Source organism: Pan paniscus, chromosome 6 (genome assembly GCF_029289425.2).
Source record: "Pan paniscus chromosome 6, NHGRI_mPanPan1-v2.0_pri, whole genome shotgun sequence".
Classification (NCBI taxonomy): Eukaryota; Metazoa; Chordata; class Mammalia; order Primates; family Hominidae; genus Pan; species Pan paniscus.
This window is the reverse complement of record NC_073255.2, coordinates 171,697,172-171,719,568: the sequence shown is the minus strand read 5'-3', so window position 1 is coordinate 171,719,568 and position 22,397 is coordinate 171,697,172. Positions and strand designations below refer to the sequence as shown.

Sequence of the window (22,397 nt, the reverse complement as noted above, 5' to 3'; positions counted from 1 at the left end):
TGGCACACGTCTGTAGCCCCAGCTACTTGGGAGGCTGAGGCAGGAGGATCGCTTAAGCCCAGGAGGTTGAGGCTGCAGTGAGCCAAGGTTGTGCCACTGCACTCCAAACTGAGTGACCAGAGACCTTCCCTTGAAAAAACAAAATTAATTAGATTAAAAAAAAACAACAAACAAAACAAAACAAAAAACCTCCATGCTGACCCTTGTAGCTGGCAGCCTGGGTTGTCACCAGCCAACATAGCTTCCTAAGCTGCCCTGAAGGCAGGGACCAGAGATACCAAGGTCATGTGATATGTTCAGTGGTTTTCAAACTTCGGTTTGTGACCCATCTGCAGCTTCTGAAATCTATTTAGTGGATGACCAGCATTTTAAAATGAAATAGAATCATATAGAAAATATCAGATGACTTTGTACACAGCAAGTGTGAGCACCATTTTGTGAAATATTTGCTTCAAATATATATATATATATTTATATATATATTGTATATAGGTACTGGGGTTACAAAATAAAATGCATTTATTTCAGAAGGTCACAGGAAAAAAAAATGAAAACTAAGAACACTGATGTAGATAATGCTAAGCTGGGTGGGAGGTCAGAAGACAACAGAACCCTTGAGGCCAGAGCCTGAGCTTTGTCCTTTTTGATGTTCTTAATGCTCAGTCAGTACAGCAGTATTCACTAGAATGCGAAACCCTCAATGAGTATTTGCTGAATGAATGACTGGAAATGAATGAGGTTTACAGATTTTCTAAAGACTCCTCTTAAAAATTCAATTAGGCTTGGAAATAGATCCAGCCAGCACTACATTTATGAAGAGGTTGTTTCCAAGACCTTCATTGTAAATTGGCTTTTGAAACTTTCAACAGCATGACACATGGTAGTCGGGCTCTCAGACCAGCCTGCAACCACCTTTTTAAACCCAAGGTGTGTCTGAAGCTGGTATGGAGAAACGAAGCTGTGTTTCTATAGGGAAACGGATCCTCACTAGTCTGGTTAAAAATGCCAGGGGTAAGTTCGCCTCCAGAGGACAGAGGACCTCTTCCCCATTTCTCATTCCTCTTGCCACTGTTAGGCCTGTCTCTGTAAAGTGATTTTGATGGGCTAAGAGGAATGTGAGAAGCAGCATAGGCAGGGCTCATTTCAAGGATCAATAGATCAAAGGTAAGGAGAGGGAAAAACGCAGACAGCAATGCAAATTGCTATTCAATAGGTTTGAAAGGCTTGTGGCCACCAGGTATTGAACCAGTGTGAGTGTGCGTGGGCTGGCCATTTGTAGAGAAGACACATATACAGAAGGTCAAGACCACCTCCATAATCACCACTGCTCGTGCAGTGCTGCAATATCTTGTATAGAAGAGTACCCAATACATGCAAAGCACAGTGACCTATTTCTCTGCCATTCTTTCTTATTTTTAATCTATAAACAGCAGTAGCAATTTTATCCATAACCAGATAAAGGGTCCAGATCATTTGAAACCTTTCTTTGAACCAAAAAGTAGACAAAATTGGTCAGTGTTAGAAATGCAAAATGCTTGTTTCCCAGTGCCACAAAGAAATAGCACTGGAACATAAATGCAATTTTCTCAGAAAGGCAAAATTTACTTTCTGCAGAAAGGGTGCCCCTCGAAGACAGAACAATGGCGAGAGCACACCTGGACAGGGGAGGGGCAGGAGTTCTTATTCCTGATGCAGGCGGCCCCTACTGCTGTGTTGTTCCCTATTGGCTAGGGTTGGACCACACAGTCTAAGCCAGTTCCGACTGGCTATTTTAAAGAGGGCAGGGGTATGAGCCAGAGTGTCAGGGTGAGTACTTTGGCGGGAAGGATGGTTAGAAACAGGTAACCAAAGGTGACTTAGGTCAGAGCAGGTGACCAGGGGTGATTCAGGTCAAAGCACGTGACCAGGATGAGACAGGACAGAGCAGGTGACCAGGGGAACAGATGTGAACCTACTGAATAGGACTGGTGGGAAAGTTGTTTACTGAAACTAGAAGCAAGTGGGCAAAGAGAACCAGGAAGTTAAACTTTGAAATCAAGAATTAAAGAATAAGAGAGCTGAACATACTGACATACTGATTCTTTGAAGAGAAACTGGAAGTTCACTATATTTAACACTTTGGCCTACAAACCAATAGTCACAAAATGTAAGTGCCCATTACTTTGTAGGAGAGAAGGCCTCTCTCACCAGATTGTTGATTTTTACTTTGAACGTAATTCTAACAAATGGGTGTCCTGTTACTCTTGGCTACAGCAGAACAGGGAGCGGGACCACGACAGGCAGATGCATTAATAGGTATTAGAAGAGATTTAAAAGCATCAATAAGTAGATGGAAGACATCACATAATAACTGGACCCATTTTTGGATGGGAGTCTTATCCCCTGAGGTATCACTGTTTTACAGCATGATTAAAAAACTATGTTCATAAGGACAGCTCCTAGCAATTTGAAAATGTTTTAAATGTGTTGTAATATCTGCTTTAATGAAGGCAAAGAGTTTCCACTAAATATATATACACACACACACACACACACACATATATAAAACAAAATTTAGCATCCTGGATAATTATAATGCTACATTTCCTGACAACATTGAATAAACCAGGCATTCCTAAACTTTTGACAAATCTCAATATTCTTGTGTTTATTTCCTTTGTCATTTCTGCAGAATCTTTAAAAATTATGCCATTTATTTATTTATTTATTTATTTCCCAGCACTGTTTTGGATTCAGTTCCCTCAGAAAACAGTGGGATGAACTAAATAATTTCCTATGTTTCCTTGACTCCATGATTTTACAATTTATATACCCTTCCATGTTTGTTACAAAATGTAACACACAAAAAAACTTTTAACTTTTAACTTTCAGCTGCAAGACTAAAACAAATATTTACAGGAAACCCCCAAATCTTGTTGCAAGTAAACTTCCTTAGGCTTTGGGAAAATGATAAAAGTACCAGTGAAAATATTAAATCGCAAGTGACAGAATCTCTCAGTGATCTTGGTAGGAACAAATTAAACACGCCTTGAAATCTAAATAACTGAACAACCATTCATGACTGCTCCTGAAAATAACATGGCCCTTGTGTAGGTCTTGGCATTCAGGAATTTTAACATGTCTCATTAAAAAATCACAGCCAATCTTGCTCTACAGGTGATGAAACAGAGATAAATTATCTGATGGAAATGCAAAGGAACTTAGAATACATTTTGTTGGGCACCTGTTTTAGCATTTAACCTAGTACGTCTAGCAAAGCAAAAGGAGTGAAGGCTTTGTGTGTTCAAACGGTTCAAATGAAAAAGGTAAACTAAGGGGAATTGAGTTTGATTTACTCAATAATAGGAAACTTAAAGAGTATTTCTGGAGCATCAGCACTGTTCTGGATGCTGAAGATTCAAAGATTCAAAATCATTCCTGCCCTCAAGTGAATTGCCATTTATTGGGAGGGAAGATAGCTATGTTCAACAATAACTTTATTGAAAGGAAATTAAATTTTGGTACCCCGAACGCATTTAGACAAACGGAAAAGTCAAGCCGGGAAATGGGTCACTCAAAGCCTTCCCCTTTTAGTTCCTAAATAAGATGGCTACAAGGTGAAAAGCTACACAAGCCTCCCCCATATTTTGTCCACAAGGACATTCCTAGTGAGCTGTTAAAACTTCACCATGGCAATGCAAATGGACAGCTTATCTTTATAGGTGCAGTCACCCTGGCCCACCAGACACAAATGCATATCTGAGTGTCGCCCTACCCCATTTTGTCTGTTATCATATGTAAAATGCAGATTCCCCGCATTTTTCCTCTGCCCTTTTTGTTTATGTGATCTTATGTACAAAACGCAGACTCACTTAGATGAAAATTGTGTACTTCTCAATATCCCCACCCTTTCCCCTTTAAATCTGGAGCCCTCAAAATCATCTTCAGATAGAGGCATAGACCTATCTCCCAGGCACATCCTTAACTTTGGCAAGTAAACCTCCTAAAATGATTGAGACTTGCCTCGTCATTTTCCTCGATTGACGGTACAAAGCTAGTAATAGAAGGATGGGCAAAGGTTATTAGAGTGAGAGAAGTGAGGAATGAGGAAGGTTTATAGAGGAAGGGAGCATTTGATCAGGGCCTTGCAGAACAGGAAGGAGGTCAGAAACAGGAGGGTGAGGGTATTCCCTGTGTAGGGAATAGAATGAGTCAAGAAACAGTGGTGGCTTGTATATGCTGAGTTTGGGGAGCTGTGAGTGATCTTATTTCACCGGATCAGGTACTCCTATAGTTTTTACAAATCTCGACATCCCTGTGTGCATTTCTTTTGTCATTTCTGCAGAATCTGATAAAATTATGCCCATCATTTATTTATTTCCCCACAATGTTTTTAACATTCTCCCTGGCGGAAGTCAGAATGGGAAGAAATAGTGAAGGCATATTGCGGAGAAATTTGAATGCTGTAATAAGGAGAATGGACTTTATCTTCAAGGGTGGGGGCTGTAGGGGGCTGGATCAGAAAGGGGAGAGAGACAGAGGCCGAGGACCAGATGGCAGGCAATGACAACCATCCCGGTGAGAGGTAATAGCTGTTGAAATCCAGGAAATGGCAGAGTAAACAGAGAAGAGAGACACAGAGAAAGGAGACTGATAGAATCATAGGCATGAAGGAGTGGAAACAAGCCTCAGGACCATGAGTTGAGAGAGAGACAGCCAGCCAGACTGGGCTCTTTTCCTAGCATCCCACGCTCTATTGCTGATCAGCTGTGTGACCCTGGGCAAGCCCTTCCTGTGCCTCAGTTTCCTCATCTGAAATGAAGGCTTTCAATGAGATCAGTGGTTTCTGAACTATTCCATGGAGACCTAGGATTCCAAGGAAGTTTTGATGAAGAGGGTGGGGAGGTGGGGTAGAAGAAGGATGAGGAGAGGGGTAGAATTGTGCAGTGGGCTATGACTGCAGAGTAGAGCGAGGATGAGGAGCTCTAGATCCCAAACCTTTTCTTTAACCAGAACATCTCCTTTACACAATAGCGTTCCCCTTAAGATTAAATTTGATTTTTAAAAAAGTTTGATAAGCACTGGACTATACAGATAACCTCTAAAGTCCCTTTGAGCTCTCCCACGTGAATAACCACACTTGTGGAAACTAGCTCTCCAAGAGATCTGCTAATGTAATGGACATGGGTCTTGTTTTTAGGACCCTGATGAGTTTCTCTGTTTATTTGATTAACTGTTGCACAAACGCTGGAACAACTGGAACAACAATTGTCATGCTGAATCGGTGCCAAAACTCTCAAAAATGGAAAAGATTTACTGAAAGGCCATTTGGTGTTCTAATTCTTGTGCGGTACCTTTTCCCAAGACCCAGTAAGTTTTTCAAACCTCATAAACACCAGTGTGAAAACGGCCCTTTGCATGAGAGTACAAAGACATGGCTTTGCTACCGACTGTTGTCTGCTTTGGGGTAAGTTGAGTTGCCCCTCTGGTTTCTGTTTCCCTGCCTATTGAAAGACAGCATTGCACCAAAGAGTCTAAAGGCCTCCCTTCTGGCTTTAACATTCCAGGATTTCATGATCCTAAACCCTTGGAGTCCGTTATCTGAACAATTCCCTGATCAATAGCATATGCTCTGGGTCTTGTTCTGTCTTAGTCAGATGGTCAGTATATTGAGGGCTTTGGCTGTTTACTCTAAGGATTGGGCAATGTGTGCTTTAGCCAAAATCTCTGAGCCCTGCAAATGGATCATTCTGAACGGAGGGCTAAGGTCTAAATTAACAGCAGACCTTTAGAAACACAATGCTTTATGGATTGGTATTTGAAACGGAGAAACCCGTGCCTAGGTATAAACTCCTGGCAAATGGTCCACAAACCACCATTAAAATGGAAACGAGAAAAACCAGCGAATCAGAGCAACCATGAAGTGGAAACCAGAAAGTTTCAGACAGGTCTGAAACTCACACACTCACTGCATTCCTTTCCTGCCTGGTGTCTCCTCCTCTCCCCTCCCACTCCCACATTTTTTTTTTTTTTTTTTTTTTACAACAATTCGTTTGTTTTTTATAAAAAAAGAAAAGAAAGGAAAAAACCAAAGAGGCGAAATGAGGACTCACTGGGAGAGCGCGGCCAGGCTGCGTCTTCCATGCGATCCGGATCCACCCAGCATGTCCGCAGTTGGGAAGGGGCGGCGGGGCAGAGAGATACGGAGACCTGGCCAGGCCGGGCGGTCAGGGCGTGGGCCGGGCCCGCGGAGGGGCCATGTGATCTGTGGCTGAAATGCACGGTGCAGGATGCTCCCGTGTTCTCCCTTTGTGTTAACACGTTGGTCTGTCCCTGTGACGAAAGTCTGGGCTTGTCCTCAGCCAAATCTACTCCTCCCCACCCGTTCCCTCCTCACAGGATCATCAGAGAGCTGATTGTTATTTTTTACTGTAATCTCTCTAATAGAAGCCCATCATGTTTAGCGATTAGAGAGCACTGATTGCTTCGGGAGTTCCAGAAATGTTATTGCCGGGTAGTCAGGGCCAGGATCTCCAGTAGCTTTCCTGATGGAGACTTTATATGCTTAACTACAAATAATTTTTCCAAGGTAAGTAACTGGTCAAAGGAAAAAGACACTGATGCATTTGCTCAGCCTTTTGGAAAATAGTTGATCATGGTATTACATGCATATACAACCTAATTCTGACAAGATCAACAGAAATCAGCCCACCACAAAGTTCATCCGGGTGCAGTTCTCAGGCTCCCATTTTGAGCTCTGTTCTCAATTAGCATTGGTGTAGGTGGCTTCCAAAGCAAACAGTTCCCACTGAGAAATCAAATCTGAGAAACTCCTCTTATCCCTTTTATCCAGGGAAGGAGCATGACATAAAAATGCAAACCAAATGAAAAGGGATGAAGAGAGACGGCCCTGCTCAGTGATGGGCTGGATGGTTCAGCATGTTTGGTGCTCACACCTCTCCAAGAAATGTGGGCAAGAGCCCTCCTGAGAACATGTTGAAACAGCAGGCCCCGTCTGCACCCATGGTACTCTGCCAGTGATCTCATCAGCCAAGCTGGGCAATGGAACCTGGTCAGCAGCCAAATCCCAGTTCCTGAGGAGGGGGTGGTGTTGATTCTGTCTGGAGATGACACTCCGTCTCAGCTTGACTTATGAATATGGTTCTTCATCTCTAATGAGCACTAAACAGACTGGTACTTGGGTACCAAGCTGCTCGTGGGACTGGCTTTCTGTCAAGTAAGAACAAATCAGATCTCCACAACGCAGGGTTAAGATTATTCTCTTGGTAAACAGCAGGAGAAGCAGTCAACTTCACACATTGAGGGCGCTTTCACGGAATGAAAGGGATCTTTGAGATCTGCGGCTTCATGTCACACGCAGACAAGGACACCAAAGCACAGAGCATTTAGACAACTCACCCAATGTCATGGAGCTGAACTGCATCTGCTACTCTTGTGTTCAACTTAAAGTTTAATTGGGTTAGGTTAAGTGGTCTCTTCACTTTAGCTAGAACATTTTGGTTGTTTTCTTGCTTAAATACTATGCGGTCATCAGAGTCATAGTTTATAGGCCAGGCGAGGTGGCTCATGCCTGGAATCCCAGCACTCTGGGAGGCTGAGGCAGGTGGATCAAGGTCAGGAGTTTGAGACCAGCCTGGCCAACATGGTGAAACCCCATCTCTACTAAAAATACAAAAATTACCTGGGCTTGGTGGCAGGTGCCTGTAGTCCCAGCTAATTGGGAGGCTGCGGCAGGAGAATCACTTGAACCCAGGAGGCGGAGGTTGCAGTGAGCTGAGATGGTGCCACTGCACTCCAACCTGGGCGACAGAGTGAGACTCCATCTCAAAAAACAAAAAACAAAACAAAACAAAAAATGAAGTCATAGTTTATAGAGTAAATACAGTTTAATAAACTTAAAGTTAATTATCTCCATATATCATTATGTATATATGCATTTAAATATCTCTGATTACACATATGATCACCGAACATATATTGATGAAAGTAGCACATAAGATACCCATAAAAGTAGAGATACGTCTGCCTTCACACAAGAGGACTTAAATATACACTGACTTGTCCTGAGTTTCTCGCTCTAGAACTGAGACAGAAACATGTATCGAGGCATTCTGCTGCTTCTCTTTCTACCGAATTTTGCCCAATTAATTTTTTCCCTTCAATTACTTACAAAAGTCGGTGGTTTTCTATGGTAGGTGGAACAACGTTTCCCGCAAATCTCCAGAACCTGAGAACATGTTAATTTGCGTGGCAAAAGGGACCTTGTAGATATGATGAAATTAAAGGCATAGAGATGGGGAGAGCATCCTGGATTATCCAGGTGTGCTGGAATGAATCACATGGCTCTTTAAAATCAGAGACCCCTTTCCAGCTGTGGTTAGAGGAGCTTATCTGTCAGGGTGGGCAGACAGACTGGTGATGGCTTTGAAGATGGAGAGGGGGTCCAAGAGCCTGGGAATGTGACTTCCTCTAGAAGCTGGAAAAGGCAAGGAAATGGATTCTCCCCTGGAGCCTCCAGGAAGGAACGCAGCCCTGCTGACACCTTGATGTTAGCCCAGTGAGACCTGTGCCAGACATCTAACCTATAGAACTGTACAAATAAGTTGTGTTGTTTAAAGCCACCAAGTTTGTAGTTATTTGTCGCAGCCATGCGAGAAAGCTATCACCTCCTGATTCCCTCCTCCCCAGCCCCCCACGCCAATTCTGAGGTGACAAGTATAGTTTTGGCATATTCAGAATAGGTTCATAAAATGGAAAAACCTAGAAAAAAAATCGTGGTTCTTGCTGGCCAGTATTCTCCATGGAGGAGAGCAAGAATTTAGTAATCTTCCACTCATGTGCAGAATCCATGTACAGAAAGTGTGCTAATTGCCAGCTGTACACAGGATGTCCACCAGGCTATTTCCCTAATTGCCAAAAGAGGGAAAGGGAAACAGCGCGCACCCTCCTTTGTTATTAGGGGCATGCATTTGGGAAGCAGCTGTCTGTCTTCAGTTTGTGATAGTAAAACCCATTGGTGTTATAGCTCGTGCTACCTGGTAGGGTACTGACATGGGAACAGTGAAGAGAGAAGTGAGTCTTGGACCTGGTTCAGACACTCTCTGGGAAGAGGAAGAACACAAAGGCCAATGAAAGACAGGCAACGCGGGAAGACGCATAGAGATAACAAGTGAATCATGAGCTGAGAGCAGGGCTGGGCTAGGCAAGTGCTTCCAAGAGTCCTCTGAGACCTGGTGCCTGGGGCTGGAGAGGCAAGGTAAGAGGATTGAGAAATAACAATCTAAAGGTTATTTGTGCACAGTGTTCTGGTCCTGCAGAGACCTACAGGCCTGTGTGCTTTCACTGCATAGCAGAGAATGGTACTCAGTGTCCGGCTGCCGGAACTGGTGTCTCTGAGAAGTGAACTAATGACTATTCATTGGCACCATGAACAAGTGGGCCAGTCATCCTTCAGCAAGATAATAGGTATCATGAATTTGATGATGCTTCAGGACTCTTACTAGGAAAAATGAAAGTCTGGGCCATTCTGAGATTACTCATAGTATCCTTTGTTTCTGGACACTTTATTGTTTAATTTTTCATCAAAGAGATTCTGGGCTGGGAAGGTTTGAGGGAGGTCAGACTGTAATAGAAAGGAACAGCTCCCACCACAGGGTGGTCCTTTATTAAGAAAATATGATTTTTTAAAAATAACTTTACTTCATGGAGGTGGGAGACCGGACCACAAGATCTGTTCCAGACTTTAGAGTCTGCAGCAGTTGTTTAAGAACAGCTTCTACCTTGGAACAATTCCCTAGGGAAGAGAGGTATGTGGGAAGTGCTGTGCATACGCCCTAATGCGCTTATGACACACATGCACACACATACACATGCACACACATACAGACACGCATGCACACACAGGCACACACACATATACACGAATGCATGCATACGCACACATGCACACATACACATGCGCACACGCACACACACATGCGCACACATACACACGCAGGCACATAGAGACACACGCACACACAGGCAAACACATATACACGCATGCATGCATACGCACACATGCACATATGCATATGCACACATGCACACACATACAGACATGCATGCACACACAGGCACACCCACATGTACACGCATGCATGCATACACACACATGCACACACATACAGACATGCATGTACACACAGGCACAGACATATACACGCATGCATGCATACGCACACATGCACACACACAACATGCACAGAGCCATTCACTTACTACGGAAACACATAAACCTAAGGGAAATCTACCACTAGGGAGGCAACAGTTCAAGTAGTACAAAGGGGACGTTTGAAAAGGCTGTTGGAGATAAATTTTCTTATGGAGAAATTCATAGGCTCTGTACTCTTAGAACTAGGCAAAAAATCTTGCCTAGACAGCTGTTCCCCCACCCCAAGGTGAACAGGAATGTAGGTAAAGGAGTTTACATATTCAAAGGCAGCATCTCTTTCCTCCTTTCTGTTGGCCTCTCATAGTTTTCCCCTCATAGCCGACAGCATCTCCCATCCCCTGCCCCCGCCATGGCGTTGAATATGTTCACTTAAACTATATTGCTCTGTCATGTCCTGTGATATTGAATGCAGGGGCTGCTGTGGAAAAATCACAGTTTACTCCTCATCCTAGTCTTCCAGTGGTTCTTCACCAGCGTCCTCGTGGCCTGTGCTGATACACGTTTCTTAATTATTCTTTGCCTCATCTGTCTCTAGGCCTGTAATAGGGGCTTGGGTTGTGACACTGTCTTATTGCCCTTATAATGGTGACCATGTAGTTTTATTTTGTCCCAGCACATTCCTTTTTGCTTTGCTTCGCGTAGCACTATTGGAATGTTTACTACAAGCAAGTCATTGCACTAAGTGCTGTGGGGGATGCAAAGATAAGAAGGGCAGTCCTAAAGGGAGATAAGACATGTATACAAAAATTCTATTATAAGACAGAAAGTGAACAGTACTCTGAAAGCAGTAGAGCTAAAGAACTATACTTCAGTAGGTGACATCCTGTGATCAAGGTCCCAGTGTTTAATCACTCTCACGCTCAATTTATCCTGTTATCGAACTAGATTTCCTGTTGCTGAAATAGAAACCTACTTATCTCTAGGAGGGCCACAGGTATTATTAAGTCATCCTTTAGTCTCGTCTTTTCTAGGCTAGACGCCAATGCCTATTTTCCATCCTTTTAATATCAGCCTGACTATAACAACTCTTCAAACGGGAAACCAAAATTGGACATAATAAAAGCTGACCAAGGCCTGGCTGAAGTCCCAGTGCTTCCTGCCACGTTCCTGTTAACACATCCTAACATCATTTTCACATTGATAATAGCATCTCTTAGAGAGATCATTCATTCAGTTTTGTGCTACATCCAGGGTTTTTGCTTTTTCTTTTTTCTTCTCCAAATGAATTGCTTTGTAAGTCCTATGCCCACTCTTACTCCTTTTGCTTCTCTGAATTCTAGTGGTTCTTTAAGAACCAGTTCCAGGCCTTACCTCTATGAAGTCTTCCTGGATTTGACTTTATTTCTTTCTAATTTATCTTGTTAGGGAGAGAGAGACCAGAAAGCTTGAGCCCACTCTTGTTTGCATGTTATTTGAGAAATAATTATGTTGCAATGTATGAGTCAGCCCCTCCAGCCAACTTGCTGTGAGACTCCCTGTTTCTGTTTAAACTGTCTTGCACCAATTACTTAGGCCGACTCTCTAAGCTCTTTTTAAAATCCAGGGTTTTTTAAACAGCTGGACTATTTTCTTTTCCTGAAAAGTTTCTATCTGAAAAGGATCATGCCTCTAACTCCCTTCTGCCCTCCAACTTGAAACATATCTTTAAAACAATAAACGGTGCTTGGAAATAACAGGGCTCTAACAATTTCTTGAATGAATGGTGGCTGGTGTACATCTACAAAATTCTGGTTCTGGTCTCAGTGAAAATGATAATAATAATACCTGCTTTATATAATTCTAGGAAAGAAGTGTGTACATGACGAATGTGATTTCTACCCATAAGAAACTGAATCTAGGCCATAGTGATATATTTTAGAATGTAGATTTGTTGTTCATAGGTACAGGTTGTGAAGGAAATTATTATAAGGACTCAGGAGATAATTCTAGTGCAGAAGAAAAGGTCAAATCTTCAAAGGAAGCATATTAGTTCCTAAGCCACAGAATTCTCAGTGTGTACCACTCTTGTTCAAAGTGTCTAAATATTTCCACAATCATAAATTTATTTGTGGGTGTCCACCTTTTGCATCTGGATATTAAATTTACACATAGCTTTTATAGCTGGAATGAAATCCAGATTTTTTTCCAGTGATACCATATAAAGTCTTAAAAAATATTGATTTCCTTCTTTTTGGGGGGTGGTCAGACCTGGATGAAAGCATATTGCTCCTATTGCTAGAGAAATAATCCATTATGTGTTTCAGATACTTTAGGTGTTGTGCTTATTATTTACATTATATAATAACACTTTATTAGGTTCTGTTATATTTTGTAATAACCTCTGACTGGGATCAGCACTTGATTATGATCTACAGATAGAAATAAATGTATGGTGCCGGGCGTCGGGGCTCACACCTGTAATCCCAGCACTTTGGGAGGCAGAGGCAGGAGGATCACCTGAGGTCAGGAGTTAGAGACCAGACTGGCCAACATAGTGAAACCCCGTCTCTGTTAAAAATACAAAAGTTAGCCTGGCATGGTGGTGTGCGCCTGTAACCCCTCCAGAGGCTGAGGCACGAGAATCGCTTGAACCTGGGAGGCGGAGGCTGCAGTGAGCCAAGATCACACCAGTGTACTCTAGCCTGGGTGACAGAGTGAGACTCTGTCTCAAAAAAATAAATAAATAAAAGAAAGAAAGAAAGAAAATATGGATAAATACAAATACACAGTCTTATTTGTTCATTGTTCCTGTGTATATACTTGTTTTTACCAAATAAGTTACAGTGTAACATTTTTGCTGGAAGGGGTATTTCCTACCACCACTTTTGCACCTGATACAGCCTAGGAGGGTGTTAGTTATATAGCAGATGGCCAATAAGTACTTGTCATTTTTTCTCTGGAGTGAAGAGGGACAACGATGGAGTAGAGACGCTGCACCAAGGTCAGTTGGCTTGTTTTTCCAAAGGTTTCTACAGATTGGCCTTTTTTTTTTTTTTTTGGAGTATTCATAACAGTTCTGCACCAGAAATTGGATCTTGGGAGGTCCAGAATCGACAGGTATCAGGAAGATTGATGAACTCACAGATGCACAAGAGACTGATGCCTTCTCTAGTGCCAATTAAGATAGAATAAATGCTCTCCATCTTCAGTGCCTGGAGAACTCTCATTCCCAACCAGGGCACCTCCCATTCCCCAAGCCAGGATGTCAGGAAGCTGCGTAGTCAATAGCGACCTCTTCATGAGTGTGAAGTCAGAGCAAAGCGGGGTGAAATCATCACAGGTAATATTTTACCCAAGCCAGTGGGAGACATGTGGAAACACTTCTCCAAGTGGAGAGAATACTTTTCATGTCACAACTCTGAGATTCAAGCCATAAATCTCATGTCACCACCCTGAAACTCAACCAACCCTGAGATTCAAGGTCTGTCTCATTTGGATATTCCTAGATCCCCAGGGCCAAACCAGGTCTTGAACTTGGCAGACATGCAGGCTTCTTCTACTGGCCATTCCTTTTTTTTTTCTTTTTTGAGACAGAGTTTCACTCTTGTTGCCCAGGCTGGAGTGCAATGGTGTGATCTTGGCTCACTGCAACCTCCGCTTCCTAGGTTCAAGCAATTATCCTGCCTCAGCCTCCCAGGTAGCTGGGATTACAGGCATGTGCCACCCTGCCTGGCTAATTTTGTATTTTTATTAGAGACCTCACTGTGTTGGTCAGGCTGGTCTCAAACTCCTGACCTCAGGTGATCCACCCGCCTCGGCCTCCCAAAGTGCTGGGATTACAGGCGTGAGCCACCGCGGCCAGCTTCTACTGGCCATTCTTTCTTTACACTCACTAATATCATGGATTACAGTTGGACTCCACTTGCTCAAATCTGGGAGACCTAATGCAATTTGACCCTTATGCATTGTATTTATCAGAAATGCTCTTCTGTAGAATCTTAGGTATCTTTATGATGGCAGCCTAAGGCAGGAGATTAGAAATAGAGTAGGAGAAGAAAGCTTTTCCATTTTAAGATGCTATTTTACTTTGACATTATTGAGTAGTGAAATCAAGCTCTTATTAAGATTAAAACAGGAAAAGCAAATGGGGCCTTTTTTTAAATCTCACTAATTTATAGAATAACAACCAGTCTGGCAGGTTTTTAAGGGAAAATATTTAGTAAAAATATCCAATTTTCTCATTTAAAAGCCAGAAGCCATCTGGAAAGCTTTTTAATGTTAACACATTATGAAGACAACAACAACAAAAGATAAAATAGATGATACTTAAAAAAAATAGCCGACAGTCACTTCAAATTTGAAAGCCAATGATGTGAAATATGAATCCAGCTTTCTAAAATATGTTGCAAAGTAGAGAGGGCTGAAGTAATCTGAGATTCTCCTAAGTATTTTAGAATTCAGAGTCTTTCTAGGATAACTTCAAATTACCTTTCCTTCTGACTCTTTCCCAGTAGATCTAAGAATCAAAAATTAAAATTTCTTACCTAAGAAATACAGTTCTGAGGCTATTCGATTGTGCTTCTGGGTTTATGTACTTTGAGTGTTCCAGTTCACTGACTTTATTTTAATTACAAATTTTATGTTAACAAATTAACCAAAGGGTATATTTTATGATGAAGAAAATCCATTTATAAATACTCCTCCTTCTTCCAAATAGTACCACTCAAGGAGCATAACCCATTTATAAAAATGCTCGACTTTACTGGAAAAAAATAATCAAGTCCTCATATCTTGATTAAAAAGTATTGGGCTCTAATGTATTACTTTCTTCTTTTTCTTTTTTGGTCCATCATTACATCCCAATATTGGAAAACCATTTACCATTTGAAATCTAAACTTTGAACTCAACTTGTATGTTAAACACTCCATTCTATTGTATGCTAAACATTCTATTATCAGAAAGAATGTTGATAAATACATGCCAGAGACTGGCCCTACCCTTATCCTACTTCTGCCCATTCTTCTGGGATTAACTGGATACTTTACTCCTCCTGACCACAAGCTTGATCTTTCATTAGAGAAATTTTTGATTATACAGTTTGTTCACTGTTGGACTCCTGTACGTTTGGCATAAACCCTGTAATTTGATGATTCTCTGATTTATAATGCAGATACTAATTGCAAATATTCTAAGGGCTTGAGTACCGGAGTAAATAGGCCAACAAAAGGAAATGGACTCTTACCATATTAATATCATTTGCCTCCACAATGCAACTAAATAAGCATAAGTGGTCAAAATTATATGTTGTAAAGGTCCAATTATCCTTAATAATCAAAAAAATACATGAGATAAATCTCTTCATTTCTCTGGAGAAAAGATATGGAGTTGAAATTGCAATGGCTTGAAGGCTCAGCAGAGAAGTGATGAAACCCCAGGAGAGGCATTGATGGTGTCAGTATTTAGAAGACACAACGAGTGTCACTAACATTTCTGCTTCCCTCACAAGTAGCTTAGCAAATTTGTCACAGTTGTGCCTTGATACACAAGTGTTAGTGTTCATTCAACATTGTATGCTGGTCTTGGGGAAATAAAAGTGAGTAAGATGTAGTTTCTGATCTACGGTTGCTTTCAATTTGGTGGAGAAAACAGATACGAGAACAAATAAACATAAAATAGAGGATAATAATTAACATATGTAAAAAGTGCGATGTAAGACCCAAGGTGGGAGTAGGGTTCTCCTCGTAAGCACAGCACAGTTTCCTTCTGATTGGGATAAAGCCAGAATTTTAAATCGTCTGCATTTTCTCCTCAATTCACAACTAGAGGAAAAGGGAAAATAAAATGGCTTTGGTTCTTCTAATCTGCAATTGAGGTCCTAAGCCCTCTCCAGAGGTGACAGGCTCTAGGGAGGGTGACAGGTGACATTTTATTTCATTGTGTTTTCTCAGCATCTGATTTCTGAAAGACTAGAATACCTGACAGCCAGTCAGCTAGCATAAGGCAGCAGGGTTAGAAGTGTGAAAATTCCTTTGAAACACAGCACATGACCAGCATGAAACCTGCAACTCTACATATAGTTAATATAGAAGTGAATCCAGTGTAATCACCCAGGCACTTCAACATGATAAACGTATGTCATGCGCATTACCCTTTATATTGTCGACGACATTTTTTCTGTATGTTGCTTAATTTTCTCAGCCACCCTGAGAAGTGTTAGTTCTCTCTTATAGATAAGGAAGCCCTGATCTGCTGAACTTTTATCCAGTGTCTTTTCGTTTATCCTTGATTTAAAAGGCAGTCTCTTCAGCAGGAGTTAAAGGACATTTAGCTCTAATGTGATAATAAATTGAGAGTGGGGCCTCACACGATGCAAAGAAAAAAGTGCCAGAGTTGGAGAAAATGACAAGGTTTCCAGATTTGACCCTGCCACTGACTGTGTGCTCTTGGACTTGTTGCTCTACAAGCCTGGGTCCAATGATTTGGGCTTCCAACCCCCTTTCAGAGAACGTAGGAAAGAGAGTGTATGTTAATTTCTGATGACATAACCCAACTGGACACCAGAATCTGTCTTCTAGAAGTAATTCTGCACTTCAGGCAGAGTTCTCATGGAAAACTGACACCTTTCTGAAGGGCATATGTCTCTGATTTCAGCTCTACCATAGCTCTGACAATGCCACAATGAGACATCATTTATATGACATGAGGCACTTAGGGACTAAAGGATTTGGGAATTTCTCTCCAGCCTCAACCTAGAGTTTTAAAAAAACTTCATTCTGTTCAGTTCAAAAGCCACTGAGCATCTGTAGCAATGATAATCCCTAGGTAGCCAGGATATGCTATGAAGATGCTGGCTCAGGGAAAATACACTCTCCTGCTTAGATAGGAAGAGTTAAAGGATCTTAAAAGGTAGTAGCAGGAAAGACAGGTGTCAGATATCAGTTCTTTCTACATCACAACTTTTGCGCGAGGCCCCTTAATGATAGGTCCTTTCTCATCTTCTTCATCAAAGGACAAATAGTGAGGGAATGTTAGATCCCCCAAATGAACCTCCACTAAAAAAAGGTCAAGATCTACACAACAGTTTTGATTAGAGAAACAGAAGAATTGTTCAAGGAAGAAGTGGGCAGAGATATACATGTACTGTAGCTGCCAATCGTGCCTTGGGAAAGATGCAGTGTGATTAGACCTGATGATGCTTCTTGTCTTTGAATCAGCCTGATAACCCATCATCTCATCCTGCTTGTTTATTTGCTCACTTCTTGCTCAGTTATTTTTCATATTAGTCTCTTGAGTCTCCCCCCACCTCCAGAAAACCTTCCAACAGTGTAAAGTTTTCTGTGGGAATAAAAAATGGGTTGACTGCTGTTATTCTAAGCGGGCACAGTAGTGCTACTAGCTCCAGAAATAAAGGACTCTTTCATTACCTAGTGCTGGTGCCGGCTCTGAGTTATCTAGCTTTTATTTGGAGAGCCCCATGAAGCATGCAAAATTCCCACTGGACAAAAAGACCCAGGCTACCCTTAGAAAAATAAAAAGCACATATTGAACAATCTGCTGGAAACCGTCAGTTGAGTTCCTAAATGGTACAGGAAAACAGAAGCCAGTGAAGATGTGACATGGGATAGTCCATGTCACCCACAATGGAAAATATGAACATTGGAAGAATTTCCTATTCTAAACAATGTGGGGTTTAAAATACACTCTGGAGACTCTCCTGAATGTACAGGCTTGTAGCTGCTATTTATAGTGACCGATGTGTACTTTACTGAGATTTTTATCCCAACAAAGGAACTGTATGTGATGTAGGGAGTTATTAAAATGGAAAATAAGCCCTCACATTCTAACCTAGTCATTGGTACACATCTCAAATGCAATGTCAGGTCTCACTAAAATAGATCAACTAGAAGTAAGGCCAGTAAAAATTATAAAATACCTTAAAAGAAATTTAATTTTGAAAAATGTTCAAGTCTACCTACCTGGTAACTTCCATCATGCTGGCAAAACATTAGAAGCTTATTCAAATGGTGAATACATAAAAAATGATTTATAATTAACAAAATAAGCTGTTCAATGTAAGTGAATGTTTTTAAAGTTACTTAAAAGGTTTAAAAAAAGTTGTACTCTCCAGTACTTAAAAACTAAGCCATGGAATGTAGCTTACATATTTAACATGTTAACCAAAACCTTTATTTATAAATAATTCGAAGTTGTACTTTACTAATATTCCTGAATAAATGATTAAAAATTCAAAAACTGTCTGCGTTGATGCAGGTTTAGGATAGGCTAAAAACTGATTTTCCACTGCTGATGAATAGTGCTCATTAGATAGCAAACTAGTGGAAAGAACTGATTTTATTCACAAAATATGCACATGATTCCTCTTTAACCTGATTCACAGATGAATGAGAATCCACTTACACAGCCCACTTACACAGCCACCACATTGGTCCAACATGCTTATGTTTCATGCCCTGTGGTACTTTCTTGCAGCACCATTTAGGGACCTTTGGGATAATAAAGGTCAAGAACTTCCTTGAAAGACTTGAAAGCAACTGAAGTCATCATTTCTGTCTGCCAGTTCCACCTGACCAAATGACAGCTGCAAATGCAGATCTGTCACTCCTGCTGGCCAATGAGAAAACCATAGGGCAAAAGAGAGAGGTTCAATATAAGTATTGGATAGCTTTCATTACATCTTTTTTTTTTTTTTTTTGAGACAAGGTCTCCCTCTGTTGTCCAGGCTGGAGTGCAGTAGTGCAATCATGGCTCACAGCTGACTGCAGCCTTGAACTCCCAGGCTCAAGTAATCCTCCCACCTCAGCCTCCAGAGTAGCTGGTACTACAGGCACACACTACCACATCCAGCTATTTTTATTATTATTATTATTTGTAGAGATGAGGTCTTCCTATGTTGCTCAGGCTGGTCTCAAACTTCTGGGCTCAAGTGATCCTCCCACCTCAGCCTCCCAAAGTGTTGGGATCCCAAAGGAGTGAGCCACTGCACCTGGTCTATATTTTTATTTTATTTTGATGAGAATTCTTTGTTCACACTGTATACTTCTTGCAGCTTTAGACAGCATAAGAACGTTTATCTTGTGTGTTTATTTTTATTTTTTCTTGAGGCAGGGTCTCGCTCTATCACCCAGGCTGGAATGCAGTGGTGCGATCTCGGCTCACTGCAACCTCTGCCTCCTGGTTTCAAGTGATTCTCCTGCCTCAGCCTCCCCAGTAGCTGGAATTACAGGCGCCCACTACTATGCCCGGCTAATTTTTGTATTTTTAGTAGAGAAGAGGTTTCGCCATGTTGGCCAGGCTAGTCTAAAACTCCTGACTTCAAGTGATTTGCCCGCCTCAGCCTCCCAAAGTGCTGACATTACACGCAGGAGCCACCATGCCCAGCCTGTCCTGTGTGTTTAGAAAGACAAACTTCTTGCCCTCTCAGGGAAGTGGGCTCTCACTGACACCTTTACCTGAGAGTCTGGAGAGAATCTTTGGAATGCCTGGATCCCAGGGCCCTGGAGAAGCTAGTACCTAAATTCGTATGATCTCATTTCAAATTTTATTTTAAAATAAATGAATTATTCAGGACACTGGTTACCTCTGTGGGTGGGGAGGTGAAGGGAAGGGATTGGAGAGGGGCCTGGGGCATTGGAAATGTTCTAGGTCTTAGGCTGTATGGTGAGTTTATAGGATACGCATTAGGATGAGTTAGAACTTCCATATATATTACATAGGATTACTTTGTATGCATCAGTTTTTTCATAATTAAAATGAATAAATTAGTAATTTGGGATACATTTTTTCAAAATCATTTTGTAACAATTAGGCGTATGATTTTCCTTATGTTATTATTACAATATTTATATATAATGTTGGCATTGAGAAGCTTCTGGTTGATGCTTTAATGGTAATGAAACCATAGATTATGCAATATGAAAAGAGAAATGATAATTTCACAAGGCAAAAAGAGTATTTTAAATATAGTCATCCCTCAGTATCAGCAGGCGAATATAAATGCTATGTACATAGTTGTTATACTGTATTGTTAAGAAATAATGACAAGGAAAAAAGTATGTACATGTTTAGCACAGATGCAACCATTGTAGGCCTAACTACATTTTTGATCTGGGTTGGTTGAATCCTCAGGTATGGAGAGCTGACCATACATGATTAATTAAATTATATACATACATACACATATGTATATATCATTGTGACAAAGACCTTGATATGTACCAGACTACTGCATGCTTTTGTCTTGATTTCAAACAAGTAGGGAAAATGGAAAAGAACTCTTAATAATGAAAAGGTAAATTTTCTTTTTACAGGGAGACCTTTATATCCATAATTCTCCCATCACTTTCAAGGTAGCTGCTAAAACAGATCTGAAACAGAGAAAAGATTAGACACTGAGCCATCTGACACATGGAGTTGTACCTTGTTCAGTGATACCCCAGATGGTAGCTGCCAAAAGGCTGAGTTTCTGAGGTGACCCTAGAGAGGGCTTTTCTGAGAGCGCCTTTCTTACCATGTCCTTCAGCCAGCAGAAAAACAGCAACAAGAGGTAACAGACTGAGCACTAGTCATGTTTTAGGGACTACTAAGTGCTTTGTAATCTGCATTAAACCTTATAAGGAAGAACTGTTTCGATGGCCATTTTCCACTTGATGAAATGGGCTGAGAGAGGTGGAGTAGAACAACCATTTTGAATCCAGCTGGGATTCTGGGATTTGAATCTAAGTCTTCATGACTCTAGATCCTACTCTCTGAAAGGCACCTGTCCCACTCCAAATCTGTCCCATCCTCCCCAAAGATAGTACTGATAAATGTAAAATATAAGTTTCTCTGTTAGGAATCAAATCAGTTCTTATCTTTTTCATATTTAGAGAGAAAAGTCATTTGATGAATTTTCTAAAAACTGGTAAGAATGGAGAAATCCTACATAACTTAGTTTCATAATTAAGCTTTGTTTGAAGAAATCATGCTAACACAACATATACCAAATAAAAGACTTCCAAAATTGATAGAAAATGGGATTGTAGTAAATCACCGTAGTTTTTTGTCCTTGTTGACAAAGACGCCAAACTTTGATTCCCAGTTCCTGACTATTAACTGGTATCATTCTGCCTATCCACTCATCTTTCTTTATTTTTTACTTTATTCACTGTAATCTGACCTAATCTCTTTTATTTAGAAATATTATCCATAAACGGTTTTTAAGTTTTAGAAAGCACTCTACATGCAGTACATTGTAGAATACACTCTTTTCCAAAATATGCTTTATTTTCCTAATCAATAGCCATAGACTTTTTTACACACAGCAAGATCAGGATGGCTTTGTTTGTCCAGGGGCCCACATTATGCAAACAGCTTAACTGGGTGATCTTAAGGGGATATGTCTCCTAGGCTTGAGTTTCTTAATATTTAACAGGCAGTTTTAAAATTCATTAGATCAGGGATTCTTGGCCAGAAGGCATCGGCCCCCAGGAGGTCTGCGGACGGAGGTTCATGATGCCACTGAATATAAGTGCCAAGTTTGGTGGGTGCATATGTGCATTTTTCTTGGAGGAGGGTCCAGAGCTTTCATCAGTGCCTCAAAAATAGTGTGTGGTCCAAAACTGAATACATAACGTTCCCCTGCGGAAGATGATTCATAAGGTCAGAGACAGCCTTACGTTTTTAAGAGTGATGATGTGACTAAGTCCCTGTCCTAATGATGTACAGTCTTGTTGAAAGAAGTCCAGTGAAAAGTCAAGAATAGTCATATCAACAGCCTTCTTTGCCTTAAGCAGGGAAACTCGATCTTCTCTGTTTCTATTTTTCTGTTAAATGGGAATAACACAGGAGATTTTCTGAGGGCAAACAAAACAATGACTTTGCCTACACATATAAGCAATTTACCTGAAGAAGCATAAAAAATAGTTCAACTAGGCACAATAGTCTTTGTTGAGTCTATTGCTGTTGCAGGACTTTCCTTAGTTCAGCTAAAGACAGGGTTCTTGTCTGTCCCACGGCGACGAAAATCTGGGCTCACAGATGGTTTAAGGGGTGAGCAAAGCATTCGCTCTTGTTGCCCAGGCTGGAGTGCAATGGCGTGATCTCGGCTCACTGCAACCTCCACCTCCCGGGTTCAAGCAATTCTCCTGTCTCAGCTTCCTGAGTAGCTGGGATTACAGGCGCCCACTGCCACGCCCAGCTTATTTTTTGTATTTTTAGTAGAGATGGGGTTTCACCATGTTGGCCAGGCTGGTCTCGAACTCCTGA

General features: G+C 41.2%; 1 protein-coding gene and 1 long non-coding RNA gene across 20 annotated transcripts in view; one reads left to right on the top strand and one right to left on the bottom strand.

Annotated features, from left to right (window-relative positions):
- Window positions 1-22,397, top strand: part of LOC117981122 (uncharacterized) — a 313,442-nt gene that overhangs the window by 179,907 nt on the left and 111,138 nt on the right. The window lies entirely within an intron of this gene.
- CALD1 (caldesmon 1) overlaps window positions 1-22,397 on the bottom strand; it is a 191,849-nt gene that overhangs the window by 72,866 nt on the left and 96,586 nt on the right. For 7 of the 19 annotated variants that reach the window (XR_010112651.1, XR_010112653.1, XM_055115398.2 and 4 more), the window contains exon 1: window positions 6,093-6,395. The exons of the other annotated variants lie outside the window; for them this stretch is intronic. Coding sequence is in view for 5 of the 7 variants with exons in the window: in XM_055115398.2 (XP_054971373.1) it covers window positions 6,093-6,145 (53 nt within the window). In the remaining 2 variants the exon portion in view is untranslated. Of the gene's footprint in view, window positions 1-6,092; window positions 6,396-22,397 lie in introns of those variants that run through there. 19 annotated transcript variants of the gene reach the window in all.